Source organism: Lithobates pipiens, unplaced genomic scaffold, assembly GCF_037356315.1.
Source record: "Lithobates pipiens isolate NorthernLeopardFrog02 unplaced genomic scaffold, aLitPip1_a1.2 Scaffold_23, whole genome shotgun sequence".
In the NCBI taxonomy this organism is placed as follows: domain Eukaryota; kingdom Metazoa; phylum Chordata; class Amphibia; order Anura; family Ranidae; genus Lithobates; species Lithobates pipiens.
This window is the reverse complement of record NW_027507785.1, coordinates 165664149-165681948: the sequence shown is the minus strand read 5'-3', so window position 1 is coordinate 165681948 and position 17800 is coordinate 165664149. Positions and strand designations below refer to the sequence as shown.

The following is a 17800-nucleotide window of genomic DNA, read 5'->3' as shown; positions in this document are numbered from 1 at the left end:
TTTTTTTTTTTTTATATTTTTGGGAGATATTTAATATAACAAAATGTAAAAAAAAAAAAAAAAAAAAAATTAGTTTTTTTCAAAATTGTCACCCCTTTTTTTGTTTATAGTGCAAAAAATAAAGACCGCAGGGGTGATCAAATACCACAAAAAGAAAGCTCTATTTGTGGGGGGGGGGGGGGAGGGACATCAATTTTGTTTGGAAGCCACATTGCATGACTGCGCAATTGTCAGTTAAAGCGATGCAGTGCCGAATCAAAAAAGTGGTCTGGTCTTTGGCCAGCAAAAGGGTGCGGGGCTTAAAGAGGGATTCCACCAAAAAAAAAAAAAAAAAAAAAAAAAATTAAAAGCCAGCAGCTATAAATACTACAGCTGCTGACTTTTAATAAATGGACACTCACCTGTCCCGGGTTCCAGCGATGCCGGCAGCTGAGGCCGATCGATCGCTCGGCTGTCGCCACCATTCTAGGTGAGGGAATCAGGAAGTGAAGCGAATCGGCTTCACTTCCCGGTCCCCTACTGCGCATGCCGCGCAATAGGAAATTTCCGCGCTGTCACTGGGACCCGTGTGTGTCCCAGCAGACAGCACGGCAGGGCAGGAAATGGCGTAGACTCCCACGGGAGTCTATGCCTGGAAGTGGGTGAAAATACCTGTCTTTGACAGGTATCTCCACCCCCCTCCCCCCTGAAAGGTGTCAATTGTGACACCGGAGGGGGGGAGGGATCCGATCAGCAGAGGTTCCACTTTAGGGTGGAATCCCGCTTTAAGTGGTTAAAAAAGCAAAACGTGGCAAAAATCACAGAAAAAAAAAATGCACTACGTGCTTTTCTTCAGCGTCTCCATTGAAAAAAAAAAATATTTAAAAAGTCCTTGGTGTGAATAAAGCATTAAGCTTTTTTAAAAAACAAAAAAAAATATGTGGGCAAAACATAAGGGTTACACCAGATATTCACTAACAGACACACCCTTGAGGGTCAAACACTTCACAGACTGTATATTAGGAGCACTGTGAAGTAAGGGACTCTCTGCTATTTTGGGGGGGGGGGGGAATACACACACACACACATACACACTTTTTACTATCCATAGGCAGCACTTTAAAAGCCTTTACAGGTTACCACTTTAGATCTACAGAGATCTGGTACGAGAATTACTGCCATTGGACATTTGTAGGGATACCTCACGTGGGGGATGATCACTGTTTGCCTGCGACGTTCAATTTTTTTTTTTTTTAATTATTCATTTATTTTATTTTTACACTGTTGCTTTAAATGTTTTTTGCATCACTTTTTTTGCTGTCGAGAAACGTAAACATCCTTTTGGCAGCAATAAGCATGTAACAGGTATGGAGGGATCTGGGGTCAATAAGACCACAAATCCTTCCTCTGCACTTAAAAACACCAAAATCTGTGTTTGAATGCCTTTGATTTTTTGAAAATGGCGCAGATATCTGTGTAAAGTAGAGCTTCACGATTCTGGCTAAAACGAGAATCACGATTTTTTTTGCTTAGAAGATAGATCACGATTCTCGCGGCGTATCATCTTTCACATTAAAACAAAAATAAAATAAAAAAAATTGTGCTAACTTTACTGTTTCATATTTTTTCTCAAAAAATTGCAATTGAAAGACTGCTGGGCAAATACAGTGCGATTTAAAATAAGATAGAAAAAGATTTAGACTAAGTGGTTAAACTTTCTGCATTTACATGTGGTTGAAAGCTTGGCAGACTGCTCAGATTATTTGTTTACACAAGAAGTTCTATCCCTTTGGCCCCTTTCACACGGGACGGATCAGTAATGATCCGCCCCGTGATGATCCCCTCGCTCAGTGGGGATCGCACCGTTGTCCCCGCTGAGCCGGCGGCGGACAGGGCGGTCCTGGCACACTGTGCAGGGACCGCCCTGTCAGCTCTCCGCTCTCCTCTATGGGGATCGGATGAGCACGGACCGTCTGTCCGTGTTCATCTGATCCGCTCTGCAGACGGATAGAAAAATAGGATTTTCCTCCGTCTGCAGAATCGGACAATTGCGGAGGCGGACAATAGCGGGTGAACATCCGCAGACACCCGCTATCCCATAGGGATGCGTGTATGTCCGTATTTCATCCACAAACGGATGTCCGCATGTGTGAAAGGGGCCTTTGATGTTAGTTACAATGTTTCAAGTTCTACAATTGGCAGATTGCCCAGGTGCTTTCTTTTGACAGCTGAGTGAGCAGATAATCTATCCACTTGTTTATATGAAAGAATAGCCTACTCTTAGCAGGAGAGAATGTAAAGGGGGGGTGACTCAAGATTGCGTTTTTTAACGATTAATCGTGCAGCTCTAGAGTAAAAAGTGGAAGGGATGTAACGTCATCACGATCCCGGCTTTGTTTGGGGGTCCGACTAGGTGGCTCGGGTCTCCCGGTGGGATAATGTAATAGCAATTGAGCAGCTAGTCAGGCATCCTCCTGGCACAACCACTTGAAGAACAATGATGTACCAGGTACGTGACTGGTTGGCAAGCGGTTAATGTAGGTTTTTTTTTTTTATGCGGTTTTTAATGCACAACCCCAATTACGAAGAGGTTGAGACAATGTGTAAAATCGACAAAAACAGAATGCAATGATTTGCAAACCTCATCAAACCCATATTTTCTTCACAATAGAAAATAGAAATTACCATTTTATAAAAAAAAATAAGGTAATTTTGAAATAGATGGTAGCGACATGTCTCAAAAAAGTTGAAACTTGACAACAAAAAGCTGGCAAAAATCAGTGGTACTAACAAACAAGAGCTGGAAGAAAATTTGAGAGTGAGAGTGCCCAATCACAGCTGATCACGAAGTAAACAGAAAGAGCTGTTTATCAGTGTTTCCGCACATGTGTCTGACAAACGCAAGTACCGTAGAGACAATCGGCTGCTCCTCTGAGGCGGGGTAAAACAATCAGCTCAGCCCCCCTCCCCCCCCCCCAGGGATGTCACCAGGACCACCACTGATGACCACCAGGTATGGCATCTCTGGTGGCCATGGGCGGCAATGTGTGCCCACACAAGATGCCAATTAGTGCCCACCAGCAATACCTGCCAGTACCTCCTAATCAGTGATGCCAATCAGTGCCACCTATGAGTGCCCATTTGGAAACTTTATTGTTACATTAATGCAACCCTTGTCAGTTTTTATTACTGTCAGTGCCCCCATTGGGAAGACGATTCCTCTTCTCTATATGTCATGTTTACCGTTAAAATTAAAAATAAAAGTAAAGGAAAGTCACAAGTTTTGGGTTGTCCCCAGAACAAGAGGGGAAATCTTCCAATGGGGCAGTGGCTTAGCATGGGGGGGGGGGGGGGGGTGTGTGTGTGTGGAAGGGGTCAGGTGGTTCGGTCGCCCCGGGCGCAACATTTAGAGGCGCAGGATATCAGAGTGGGCACACAGTGTCACCCAGCATGAGTTACACTGGATGACGGAGAGCGGGCTCACGCAGGATTGAGAGAGTGGGCTCACCATAGGCATGTGCGGAGGTGTGTCTGGGCACACCCTAACCCATGAGCGGTGCCAGGGGGTGCTTGGGTTACACCCCATCTCTGCAACCATCTGTGTCACATTGCTGGCAATGTCTGCATTTTATTTTCTCCCCTGGCTGCAGTGTCCCTCTAGTGCCCCGAACACAGCATCCTGAGGTTTGCAGCCGGCAGGGACTCTCTGTCAGCTGTGCAGTATCTCTCTGTGTACCGGCCGAGGAGGTGGTGGGTGGGGTGTGGCTGAATTCTACTACACACTCACAGGTGGCTGCTCAAGCCAACATTGAGATGGCAGCCCGGAATTCTTCCGATTCCTGCCATGGGGTAAGAGGCTGATGGGGAGAGGTCTACCTTCATCACTACAGGAGTTCCTCCATGCTCCTTCAGGCCTTACACTTACCGCACACAGACCACCCGTCTGTCCTCACCGCACACGGACCGCTGGCCGGCCGTCTGTCCTTACTGGATTCAGGGAGCACCAAAGAGTCCATGGGTTATGGGGTGCAAATTACTTGCCTACCCTGGGCGCTGACAATGTGAACACTAGTTCTGATGACAATCAGGCATCATCTTGCTTTGGAGGGATTTCCTCTGACTTCCTGTTTTGGCTATGAGACAGGAAGTGAAGGGGAATCTCCACAACAGGACACAGATAGAAATAAAGAAAACAACTGACAGTGCTCAGAACCCTCCCTATTCTATCCAAAATTAAATGAAAGTTTTTCCTTCATTTCTACTTTAATCCAACTTCCTGAAACGGTTTTCAAATACAAGAAAACGTGCGATTAGCTGAGGACCGTTCATACTGGGGAAATGCATAGAAATGTCTAGTCACCTTAGTAGCCATTCTGTGAAGAACTTGAGCTGCGGTCGATGCAGGATAGCCGGGTTGCTCTTACACAGATTGACAAACTCTCGCAAGTCGTGTATTTTCCGCGGGTCCATGGCTTACACACACACGAGCACAACACCACCGACTCCCTAGAAAGAACTAGAAATGGCAGCGCTGGGGCGAGGTGGGCGTGGCTAGTAAACCAACCAATCACCAAGTACTTCTGACACCCGTGGAACAGGAAGTGCGGCCGCTCTGCTTCTCTAGGAGAAGGCGCGTGACTCGTCAGGAAGTATTGTGTGCGGAAGTGTTTGCCTTCCTTCAAGCTAGTTCTAACGACATCGTAGTTAATAGATTGCCGTCACTTCTCCTCAAAGCCTATGGACGATGAGAAACATTTCACGAAATCTCCACCCACCACCCTAATAGAGGCTGCCATTGGGCGCCTGAGATGAACGCACCACAACTGAGGCTGTCACCTTGAACAGCCGCTCCACTCATGGCAACCAGATACCAATATGGTGTCTCTGTAGCTACCTGTCATAGGAAGTTGATCAGAGGGCCGCGACAGGAAATGGTGGTGATTTCCTGTGCGACAAGAGCGGCGGATTCCTTAGAGTTGAGTTATGTGGCGTGTTGTCGGTCTGAGCTGTTTCTGCAGGCGTGTTCCAGGTCAGGGATTTCTTCCTCTGTCATGTCAATGGCATACTTTACATCCGCTCTGATGATAGCTGGGCACTTCACTTTTGTGCACTTATAAAAGTGTCTTTTTGTCAGTGATCCTCCCTCTCCTCATGCCTTCCTATATGTGACACTGCACAGCTTGCTAAATAGTGATGGGCCAGTTCACACTGGGATGTGTTGGGGAAAAGGCACGTTCCACGCATGTTTCCTGCACCGCGCTTGCCCTTGAGATGCGGTACCATTCATTTGTAATGGCTCCCAAAACGTATCAGCTGCAGCATCCAAAGTCGCACGGCAACAGCTGTAGCATGCGGTTTGGTGCTGTGTGATTTGAAAAAGTTGTGCTTGCCTTTTTTGTGTTCTCACTTGCGTTAGGCAGCCTATTAAAACCAAAGGGCTGTCGCAATGAGAATGCATGTATTCCATTGTGAACCAGTGCATTTTTGTAGCTCGACATTGTGCGCTTTTGACGCATTGGAAATGGGATGGCCAAAGGAGGTTTTTTTTTTAAATTGAGTGATGGGGGGGGGGGGGGGGTCCAGGGGTAGAGATCGTCAGCGCGGCACATATTCCAGTATTCCAGAGGGTACTATTGTGGGCATTACTGGTAGGTTGACCAAAGCACATAAACCCAAGATAAGTATAGTAACAAGTCCTAGTTGCAATCTCGGAACACCCAGTAAGAGGGTAATATGTGACTGGTCTAAACTACGTGGCATGTTCACCAATGCCAGGAGCCTAGCGGACAAGATGGGTGAGCTAGAGATACTGATGTACGAGCAGGATTTGGATTTTGTTGGAATTTCAGAGTACTGGTTCAACAGCTCTCATGATTGGCTGGCAAGTATTCAAGGGCATACCCTTTATCGCAGGGATAGAGAGGGTAAAAAGGGGTATGCCTATATATCAAGAATAATGTACAAGTGAATGTGAGAGATGACATCACTAAGGGAGCTAGGGAGGACGTGAAATCCTTATGGGTAGAGCTCCAAAGGGCTGAAGCTAAGGGGAAAATAATACTGGGAGTATGCTATAGACCCCCTAACCTGAGGGAGGAAGGGGAGACAGATCTCCTATCGCAATTTGGATTAGCAGCAAGGATGGGAAATGTTATAATGGGGATTTTAATTATCCAGACATAGACTGAGTGGAGGGAAAGGCTTGCCAGGTCCTAAATGTCTTGCAGGACAATTTTATGGGTCAGATGGTAGATGCACCAACTGGAAATAAAGCATTACTGGATCTACTGATTACCAACAATACAGACCTGATCACGGATGTGGAAATATGGGGCAATTTAGGTAACCGCGATCACAGGTCAATTGGCTTCAGTATAAATTGCACAAATAGGAAACAAGGGCAATACAAAGACACTGAATTTCAAAAGAGCCAACCTAAACTACAATACTTGCTAGAAGGGATAAATTGGGATAAAATCTTAGGAACAAAGAACACGGAGGAGAGATGGGTTTGCTTTAAGAGCATATTAAATAAGTGCATTAGCCAATGCATCCCATTGGGTAATATGTTAAAAGAGCAAACAAAAGTCATGGATGGCTTAATCCCAAGAAATTCTTTATGTAAACAGTAAAAAAGGGAGGACAGACCATATTGGCCCCATAAAGAATGAGGAAGGACATCTGGTTACAAAGGATGGGGAGATGGCGAAGGTATTGAATTTATTCTTCACCTCAGTCTTCACAAGAGAAATCGGGGGGGGGGGGGGGCTTCAGTAAACGAAGCGTCAGTGTTTATCCTCATGACACATCACAGGAAGCACCTCCATGGTTAACAGATGACAGAGTTAAAATTAGACTTTACTAAACTTAACATTAAAAAAAACCCCGCGACCAGATGGCTTGCACCCGAGAGTACATAGGGAAGTCAAGTAATTGCCAGACGATTGTTCCTAATTTTTACTGACTGGAGAAAAGCTAATGTAGCACCAATATTTAAAAAGGGCCAAAAATACATCCCTGGGAATTACAGACCAGTTAGCCTAACATCAATAGTATGTAAACTCTTGGAGGGGATAAGGGACTATATACAAGATTTTAGTAATGAGAACGGTATCGTTAGCAGTAATCAGCATGGGTTCAGGAATAATCTTGTCAAACCAATCTATTAACCTTCTATGAGGAGGTGAGTTGCCATCTAGATAAAGGAAGGTCCGCAGATTTTGCAAAAGCATTTGACACAGTTCTCCCCATACACGTTTACTGTACAAAATAAAGTCCCTTGGCATGGACCATAGGGTGAGTACATAGATTGAAAACTGACTACAAGGGCGAGTGCAGAGGATGGTGATAAATGGGAGTACTCAGAATGGTCAGGGGTGGGTAATGGGGCTCCCAGGGTTCTGTGCTGGAACCAATCTTATTACATTTGTTCATAAAGGACCTTCGAGGATGGGGTAAACGGTTCAACCTCTGTATTTGTGGACAATGCTAAGCAGGGCAATAACTTCTCTGCAGGATGTGGAAACCTTGCAAAAAGATCTGAACAAATTAATGGGGTGGGCAACTACATGATAAGTGAGGTTTAATGTAGGAAAATGTAAAATAAAAAAAAGTGGTGACTCTTTACTACTTCCATAAGGGCTTTTTTTTTTTTTTTTTTTTTAGCAAATCCGATTTTTGCCTATGGCTGCTATTCCACCACCTCTCGTATGTGCCTTTTACCTTTAAGGATGGCTACCTTTGTTGGTTTTTGAAAAGCTTCAGACAAGTCTTCTATAAGTTTTGCATGCTTCACAGGTTTTCTTGCACCAGTAAGGAAAGTTTGTGCTATATATACAAGTCCAAAATCATGAGCCACACCAAAGCCATATCTGCTGTCTGTAAAGATATTTTCTCCTTTGCCTTCTAGTAACTGGTAGGCTTTAAGAACTGCACATAATCTGGCGTCTTATGCAGATATACTGGGTTTAAAGCCTCGTACACACAATCAGATTTTCTGACGGGAAAGAAAATGTGTGATGACAGGCTGTTGGCGAAAAATCCGACTGTACGCTCCATTGGACAATTGTCAGATTTTCTGCAAACAAATGTTGGATGGCAGGCTTTAAAATTTTACACGCATGCTCATAAGCAAGGATGAGTCAGAAACGGTCTTGTAAACTAGTATTCGTAATGGAGAATTAACAATGCAGTGCACATTCTCTTCTTCTTTAATGGGATAGTAATGAAGCTGCTTTGCTGATGATACCGATGGAGTTATGGCAAATTCATTTTCAAAGGTTTTTTTTTTTTTTCTAGTGATATCAAGAATAATAGTTACATAGTTAGGTTGAAAAAAAAGACACAAGTCCATCCTGTTCAACCATGAAAAATAATAATTAAAATAGAAAATGTCAAACAATCCCATATACCCACAGTTGATCCTGAGCAAGGCGAACCCCCCCCCCCACCCCCCCCCCCCCCCAGAAAAGCAGGATCCAATTTGCTACAGCAGGGGGAAAAAAATCCTTCCTGATCCCAGAGAGGCATTTGGATTTTCCCTGGATCAACTTTATCTATAAAGCATAATAATATTATTATGCTTTTTTTTTTTTTTTTTTTTTTTTTTTTTTTGGTGCAAGTTACCAAAACACCATTATCCCGTAGTTTTTAAGATCTAAGCTACAACTATGTTGGTGTCCCTTGTTAATTTTACATTCTATTTTTTTAAAATGTAACTGCCTACTCAAACTGTCATTTTGAAGTAAAACACACAGCCAAGTATTATTCTCCACAATTCTTTTATTGTGCATTAGAGGTGCACGATTAATCGCAAAAAGATCTCGATCTCCGTTCACCCCCCCCACACGATCTAAAGTCTGGATGACCCGCAATTTTCGTTTAGCGCCGCCGGTTCCAGGTAACCAGCGTGGAACGCAAATGGCGGATATCGGAACTGACGTCAGCCACCGGAACGTGTGATGCGGCATGCCGCTGCCTGGGCATGTACAGTGACCGGGAAACCGCAGTGAGTGCGCACCTCCGCACTGCCTGTCCGTTGTTTCTGAAAAGCTGTCTAAACAAGGATCACACTTTAGAGGAGACTTGGATTCATGGCGGGTCCATACATGGATTGAAATTTCATCTGATTCAGCATGGACTGAATGAATGTCTATTCATGTATGGGTAGAAGTCCTCATTACTATACACAGGTCCCTGCTGGGAATTGTCCCCCATAGACAATAAGTCATGCTGGGGAGTTGCAGTCCTCAGTGCTATATGCCCCCCCCCATATAGGGGCATGCTAAGGGTTGTAGTCCCCCATAAGCCAAAATCAGTCATGCAGGAGGACTGCAGCTCCCAGCACAATCGTTTTGGGGGGGGACTACAGCCCTAAGTTGGGCCCCTAGCACTCAGTGTATAGTCCTGAGCACTGTAACTCCCATCATGGCTGATTCTGTGTTATGGAAAGACTACAACTCTCAGCATGGCCCTGTAGTGAGTCTTATTTTTTTTCTTATTTATTCTCAGTTTTTGAGAATCGTGATCTTCATTCTAAGCAAAAGAATCATGATTCTAATTTTTCTCAGAATTGTGCAGGTCTATTGTGCATTAGAAAAGAAAACAAAATTAACATGCTATCTGCCAATAGAACAAGAAGTACATTCTATGCGTCCAGAAATATAGAAAATATATCAAATCATTATTCAACCAAAAAATAAAATAAAAGCCTCATGCATGTGTCCTGCTTCTTAATATAGGGGGTCAACAATGCCAAGAGTTGATGAAAGCAGGGGTCCGTCATCCGGAGATAATTCCAAAAGTCATCTGGATTATTCTCCTGGATCCCCAGCAGCAAAGGTCTATGACATAATTGGTCACGATTAATACCGCAATCAATTTTTGGTCCAAGAAATCCTCCTCCTCCTGTTCCTGGACTGGACTTGGGTCAAAGTAATAACTCTAAGACCAATAATAACACGTTATCTCCTCCGATTCTGTAACATGTAAAGGTATTTTGGAAGGATTCACATTTTTGAGGTTACATCTGCCAAACCATGAGTGTAGTCATTTTTGGAAGTTCTCTAGGACAACACAGGTTTTAACGAATAGTGGTGGGAAGTTGAGCTCGTAGATACGTGAAAGGTCAGACGGGATGTATGTGCCTAAATACTTGTACATTTGAAATGGACGTTTGATTGCATGGTTAACCTGGTGTGGAGAGGAATTGCGACTCCCATGGCCTTAGATTTGGAAAAATTGATTTTCAGGTTTGAAAGGGTGCCGTATGTGTCGAATTACCGAAAGAGGTTTGGTAGTGAAATCAGGTTTGTTAAGGAGAAGAATGAGTCACCCACATAGGCTGATATTTTACACTGAGAGTTACCCACCAATAGTCCTTGTATGTCTGGATTTAGTCTGCTTTTACAGAAGAATGGCTCTAAAGACAGGCCAAAGAGAAGGGACGATAAAGGGCACACTTGCCTTGTCCCATTACCAATGAAGAAGGGGGCAGAAAGTAGGCCATTTGCTTTCACTTCAGCTGTTGGGTTAGAATAGATCCCGCCTATCCAGCCAAGCATTCTCTCCCCTAGACCGATGTGTCGGAGCACCGAGAACATGAAGTTCCAGTTAAATCGATCAAATGCCTTTTCGGCGTTGGTACTTAAAAAGACACACGGGGCACCCTTAGAGGTTGCTTCATGGAGGAGGTTGAGTACTTTGATAGTGTTGTCTCTTGCCTCCCTAGCGGGGTTAAAGCCCACCTGATCTAGGTGTACTAATTTTTGGAGGTGTTGTGCCAGCCGGGTAGCCAGAATCTTAGAGAACAGTTTAAAAGCGAAATGGACCTGTAGCTCCCACATGAAGTAGGGTCCTTACCTTTCTTGTGGATTAGCCAAATATGAGCCTTTAAAGCAGGGGTAGGGAACCTCGGGTCTCCAGCTGTTTTAAAACTACAAGTCCCATGAGACATTGCAAGACCCTAACAATCACAGGCATGACTCCTGGAGGCAGAGGCATGATGGGATTTGTAGTTTCAAAACAGCTGGAGAGCCAAGGTTCCCTACCCCTGCTTTAAAGTGTCTCTAGGGAAGTTGGCATCTGAGCCAATTATATTGAAAAACTTCACCATACGTGGGTTTATTATCGGAAGCAAGGTTTCGTTGTATTGATTAGTATATCCATCCGGACCTGGGGCTTTACCTGGTTTCGAGGCTACAACAGCTAGTTGGAGCTCCTCTAGGGTTATTGGGGAATCCTGCACTTCCTGAATTTCGATGGGAAGGGACGGAAGTTGTGAAGTTGTGATATAGTCCAGCTTGGAGGTTTGTTCTGTTCGATAGTTTGTACAGGGTGGGGTAAAAATCACTAAACTCCTGACCGGTAGGGTTCTCAATTTGGGGGATGTAAGCTGAAAGCTTGTGTTCCCTGATCATTCTGGCCAACGTCTTCCCACATTTGTCTCCTGTCTCATTGCTTGTTCTACGCCAGAATTGCAATGCTGCCTTGGCCTTATAGTGTAATAAATCTGTAATCTTTTTGCGTACTAACCCCATCTCCAGCTCTAGCGTGTGAGAGGAGGCGTGTTTATGGCCTGGGCTCCGCTGAGGCTAGTTTGTAATGGAGACAAATAAGTTGTTCATCCCATTCCCTTATAATACACGCGCCGTGTTTAATGACAACTTACAGAGTCAACTCCCTCGACACGTCTGCGAACACCTCTGGGATTTGCAGCATGCTCTCATTGAGACGCCAATAATGGGATCTAGCGGAAGACATTCCGGAGAGTGTGTATATGAGGAAGATAAGAGCATGGTCCGACTGCATAATGTGACCGATTGTAGAATTGAAAGCTGAATGTAGCTGGCCATAACAAATCAAGAAATAGTCTATCCTGGTGTAGATCTTGTGTGGGGAGGAGTAGAACATATAATCTCGCTCTCCTCAATGTTGTAAGCACCACACATCAAGCAGCTGATCTTTGTGTAGGGAGTTAGCTATTCGTTTTCTGGAATGTGGGGGGAACAGAAGAGTGACCGGAGGAGGTATATGCCGAGGGAATCGGGGGAGCATTAAAGTCCCCACCCAGAATTGGTTGGCCCTCTCTGAACTCCAGATTTCTCTCTAGGGTGTGTTTGACCAAAGTGTCCTGGTATTCATTAGGGGTATATAGCATTGCTAAGGTAATTTTGCATTTGTAATTTGAGGAACACACAGCATCAGTCAGGGTCTTTGATAACAGCTTGGCATTGCCATGGCAATCTACTGGACAGCAGTATGGATACCCTTTTAGTTTTGGCTGTGGGGTTAGTGGAGTGATATAATTACATAGTCAGGTTGAAAAGAGACATAAGTCCATCCAGTTCAACCACAAAAAAAAAAAAAAAAAAATTCATACAATCACATATACCCAATTCTATACCCACAGTTGATCCAGAGGAAGGTGAAAAACCCCAGCAGAGTATGATCCAATTTGCTAAAGCGGTGAAAAAAATCCTTCCTGATCCCCCGAGAGGCAATCGGATTTTCCCCGGATCAACTTTACCTATAAATGTTAGTACCCAGTTATATTATGTACATTTAGGAAATAATCCAGGCCTTTCTTAAAGGAATCTACTGAGCTGGCCAGAACCACCTCTGCAGGGAGTCTATTCCACGTTTTCACAGCTCTTACTGTGAAGAAACCTTTCCGTATTTGGAGATGAAATCTCTTTTCCTCTAGACGTAAAGAGTGCCCCCTTGTCCTCTTTGTTGACTGTAAAGTGAATAACTCAACATCAAGTTCACTATATGGACCCCTTATATATTTGTACATGTTGATCATATCCCTCCTAATCTCCTCTTATCAACAGTGAATAAAATAATTTCCTCTAATCTTTCCTCATAGTTGAGCTCCTCCATGCCTCTTAGTGATATGTCAAGGGAAAGTATTTGTTTTTGAGAAATTGTGAGTTTATCATTAGAATTAGTTTCCTGTATGAAGGCAACATCAGCGTGCAAATTACTTAAATCGTTTAATAGCATGCGTCTTTTCTCAGGTATATTCAGACCTTTTGCATTTAATGGCACCACTTTTATTGAATTCATTGCAATGTAGTAGAGGGGAAAGGGGGTTGGGTGGGGAGGAGGAGGACGGAGAAAACAAAAAGGGGAGGAGGGGAAAAACAAACACTAATGGGGAGGGTAGGTAAAGGGGAGGAAGAAGGAAGTTAGCTGCACGCTTTTTGGATGGGAGCAGTGGAGCTAGGTAAGTTGGTTGGGGTAGATAGGAGATGGCCGGGAGTTCAGCTTGCATGTCTCTACTCGGCCATGTCCAGACCACGCCCCCCCCGCATTATATTATACCAACCACAATTATACAGATTTATCAATACATTTTAACCTCTTGCCAACCAGCCGCCATTATTATACTGCGGCAGGTCGGCTCTTCTGGGCAAACTGGCGTAGGTGTACGTTGGTGTTTACACAGGAGATAGTGGGTGGGTAAGGCGAACATGAACATGACAACCCATGTACAGAGGCAGAACGGGCAACTGCCAGTGATCGGGAACAGTGATCTGTCATGTCCCTGGTAGCCCATCCCCTTTTACTGTTAGAACCCCCCTCCCCAGGGACACGCTTAACGCCTTGATCGCCTGCTAGTGTTAACCCCTTCCCTGCCAGTGTCCTTTTTACATTAATCAGTGCATTTTCATAGCACTGATCAACATAGTAATGTCAACGTATGTCAATGATCAACGTAGTAATTTGAGGTCAGATTTGTCCGCCGCAATGTTGCAGTCCTGATAAAAATCGCTGATCGCTGCCATAACCAGTAAAAACTATTTTAAAAAAGTCTCTAAATCTATCCCATAGTTTGTAGATGCAATAACTTTTCCGCAAACCAATCAATATATGCCTATATATGGCCTGACCATTAAGGGGGCAGATTCTTCCGGGGCTGAAGTGGTTAAGGACTTGCAGTATCTAGCAGTATGTTGAAGGTTAAGACATAACTGTAAAAATGCAGAACTAACAGACCTATACTGGCATCCATTTTGTATTCTGACATCCTATTTGAACTATTACAATTTTTCTCATAAACTTTTCACCGTTTCATATAATGTTTCTTTAAGCCCTGGTCTGTCTTTATTAAAAGCAACTTGCTGATATGACCTGTGCCTTTTTGTTGTCTCTCTTGGATTTAGGGTTTACTGCTGTATGGTCACTATTCTAGTTTTACATTTATCTTAAGATACACAAACTACATATCCTTCTTTTTTTTTTTTTAATAAACCCTTTACACTACAAAATCAATATCAAGCAGAAAATACTAGGGATGCACCGAAATTTCGGCCGCTGAAACATATCGGCCGAAAATGCCCTTTTTGGCAATTTGCCGAAAGAGAAAAACGGCCGATAATGGAGCCGAAAATGGGCCCCGCCCCCCGCCCCTGGTGCCGCCCATCATGAAAAGATATATCGTGCTATAGTGCAGGAGAGCCACCTCCACCACCTGTTTGATCACAGCACGGGAACATCACAGCTTTCAGTTCAATAGCTGTGTGTTCCCGGCCGCGCGACATCACGTGCAGCCCCTCCCCCTTGTCCGGGCACTTTGATAGACAGATCACCCGCAGGATTGGACGGATGATCTGTCTATCAAAGTGCCCTGACAAGGGGGAGGGGCTATACGTGACGGCGCGCGGCCGGGAACACACAGCTATTGAACTGAAAGCTGTGATGTTGGCGACGGAGGCGGCTCTCCTCTTCTCTTGACAGGTTAGCTGCTATGAGGGGACACTGGATGCAACGGGGGACACTGGCTGCTATGAGGGGACACTGGATGCAACGGGGGACACTGACTGCTATGAGGGGACACTGGCTACAACGGGGGACACTGGCTGCTATGAGGGGACACTGGATGCAACGGGGGACACTGGCTGTATTGTATCAATTGTATCATGTATTATGTGTGCAATGTCTGACCATCTCCTGTACCACGTCCCTGGTCTGACCATCTCCTGTACCATGTCCCCAGTCTCTGACCATCTCCTGTACCACGTCCCTGGTCTGACCATCTCCTGTACCATGTCCCCAGTCTCTGACCATCTCCTGTACCATGTCCCCAGTCTCTGACCATCTCCTGTATAAAAACTTTTTTTTTTAAATATGTTTCGGTATCGGTTTCGGTTTTCGACCTAGTGTATTTTTCATTTTCGGTATCGGTTTCAGCACCAAAAAACCCATTCGGTGATCCCCTAGAAAATACATATAAACATCAAAATGACTGAATTAATGATCACTGAAATTTGTAATCAGGCACACATTTGCTAGTTATAGCTAATATTGCTAGTAACACATACTTACTGTACAGTATGTCCCGGTTCACACTGATGCCGATTGGATGCGATACAAAAAGCCTAGATTCACATGTCATCCAAAAACAGACTGTGTTCAATGACGGTCGTTCACATTTATGTTTTGTGAATGCGATGAGGCAACAAAATAGGTCCTGTGTGAGTTTACTGCGTTGCGGTGTGCTTTTCCTCTCCATAGTCAGAGAGTATGGGGGCTAAATGTTGGATGTTTCAACCCTACATGAATACCATCCCAAGAAAGAATATACAGAAATTGGAGCAAAGTTGGGTGGGACTTTACATGTGTCATGTAGGGTTTTTAAGAAATACAAAAATCGAGAGAATTTAAAAGGAAAATATACACAATTTATATCGCATATACATGAAAGAGTGGAAACATTGAAAAACGAACATATTTAAAAACACAGCTGCAGTATAACTTATCCCAGGGTGTTATGCTGGTTAAGGAATCGGGTCAGCCTACACATTTTGCGGGATGACCCGCTTCATCAGAGCCTCGGATTATAAGGTAATTTATTTTTATTATATATATATATAAATACATACACTGCAAAGTATTTGTGGCCAACTTGATGAGGGTTTAGTCTGGGTAGCCCGTGTGGATTAGCTTAGCGTCTCACTCGCTAGAGAGGTGTTTGTAGTAGTAATTTGTATGATCAGAGTGAAACGAACAACTGTATCTTTAAGAAGGTATAAATAACAATGCAAAAAACACTCCCAGTCTCAAACTGGGGGGGAGAGGAATGAAGCCCCCTATGAATGTATTAGCAGATGATTTGAATGGAGCCTTTGATGAATCTGAGTCCCGAAGCCTCTGAGCAAAGAGCCTGTCTACATCTCAGTGTGGATGGTCACATCTGGGAATACCTCTCTAACCAGTGAGACGCTAAGCTAATTCCCACGGGCTCCTCAGACTAAACCTCCGTCTAGTTGGACACTAATACTTTGCGGTGTGTGTGTGTACATACCGTATTTATCGGTGTATAACATGCACCCCAATTTAACCACTTAAGCCCCGGACCAATTGTCAGCCTAAGGACCAGAGGTCTTTTTACAATTTTGCACTGCACTGTTTTAACTGGTAATTGCGTGGTCATGCAATGTTGTACCCAAACGAAATTTGCGTCCTTTTCTTCCCACAAATAGAGCTTTCTTTTGATGGTATTTGATTGCCTCTGCGATTTTTATTTTTTACGATATAAAAGGAAAAAGACTGAAAATTTTGAAAAAAAAAGATATTTTCTACTTTTTGTTATAAGAAAAATCGAATAAACTAAATTTTAGTCATACATTTAGGCCAAAATGTATTCAGCCACCTGTCTTTAGTAAAAAAAAATGTCAATAAGCGTATATTTATTGGTTTGCGCAAAAGTTATAGCGTCTACAAACTAGAGTACATTTTCTGGAATTTACACAGCTTTTAATTTAGGACTGCCTATCTCATTTCTTGAGGTGCTAAAATGGCAGGGCAGTACAAACCCCCCCCCCCCAATGACCCCATTTTGGAAAGTAGACACCCCAAGAAAATTGCTGAGTGGCATGTTGAGCCCATTGAATAATGACACAGAAAAAAAAAAAGTTTACAAAAAGTTGTCACTAAATGATATATTGCTCACACATGCCATAGTTATATGTGGAATTGCACCCCAAAATATATTCTGCTGCTTCTCCTGAGTACGGGATACCACATATGTGGGACTTTTTGGGAGTCTAGCCACGTACGGGACCCCGAAAACTAATCACTGCCTTCAGGATTTCTAAGGGTGCAAATTTTTGATTTCACTCCTCACTACCTATCACAGTTTCGAAGGCCATAAAATGCCAAAATAGCACAAAACCCCCCCAAATGACCCCATTTTGGAAAGTAGACACCCCTAGCTATTTACTGAGAGGCATGTTGAGTCCATGAAATATTTTATATTTTGCCACAAGTTGCGGGAATATTACAAACTATTTTTTTTTTTTGCACAAAGTTGTCACTAAATGATATATTGCTCACACATGCTATGGGCATAAGTGAAATTACACCCCAAAATAAATTCTGCTGCTTCTCCTGAGTACGGGGATACCACATGTGGGGGACTTTTTGGAAGCTTAGCTGTGTACGGGACCCCGAAAACCAAGCACTGCCTTCAGGATTTAAATATAAAACGCTACCAAAAAAAACTGTTAGCCATCGCAGGGATCAGGCCTGACTCTGCGAACGCTGCAGTTATGTGTTTAGTGTTTTGTAAGTGACAGTGATTGATCGATACTGCACTTGGGTGGGCTGGGCGGAGGGGCAAAAAGCAGGTGCTAGCAGGTATCCGGGCTGATCCCGCTAACAATGCGTTTTTTTGGAACCCTAAACTACTGGGGACGCTAGTATAGATCTGATCAGATCAGATATTGATCTGTTCAGATACTATACCCCTGCGGGAGATGTATGCTTTGCGCGTGGGTGTTAGCGGTACTGGCACTAACCTAGTGCTGCCTGCAGG

The 17800-nt window shown here is 43.9% G+C and overlaps 2 protein-coding genes across 6 annotated transcripts in view; one reads left to right on the top strand and one right to left on the bottom strand.

Annotated features, from left to right (window-relative positions):
• Positions 1-4581, bottom strand: part of ST13 (ST13 Hsp70 interacting protein) — a 150838-nt gene extending 146257 nt beyond the window's left edge. The window contains exon 1 of the mRNA XM_077452552.1: positions 4340-4581. Coding sequence (XP_077308678.1) covers positions 4340-4449 — 110 coding nt within the window. The 5' untranslated portion in view covers positions 4450-4581. The remainder of the gene's footprint in view (positions 1-4339) is intronic.
• Positions 4582-4634: 53 nt separating this feature from the next.
• Positions 4635-17800, top strand: part of XPNPEP3 (X-prolyl aminopeptidase 3) — a 287901-nt gene continuing 274735 nt past the window's right edge. For 4 of the 5 annotated variants that reach the window (XR_013262366.1, XM_077452550.1, XM_077452549.1 and 1 more), the window contains exon 1: positions 4858-5008. Coding sequence is in view for 4 of the 5 variants with exons in the window: in XM_077452550.1 (XP_077308676.1) it covers positions 4963-5008 (46 nt within the window). In the remaining variant the exon portion in view is untranslated. Of the gene's footprint in view, positions 5009-17800 lie in introns of all 5 variants that reach the window. The other variant, XM_077452551.1, reaches the window with a different exon arrangement.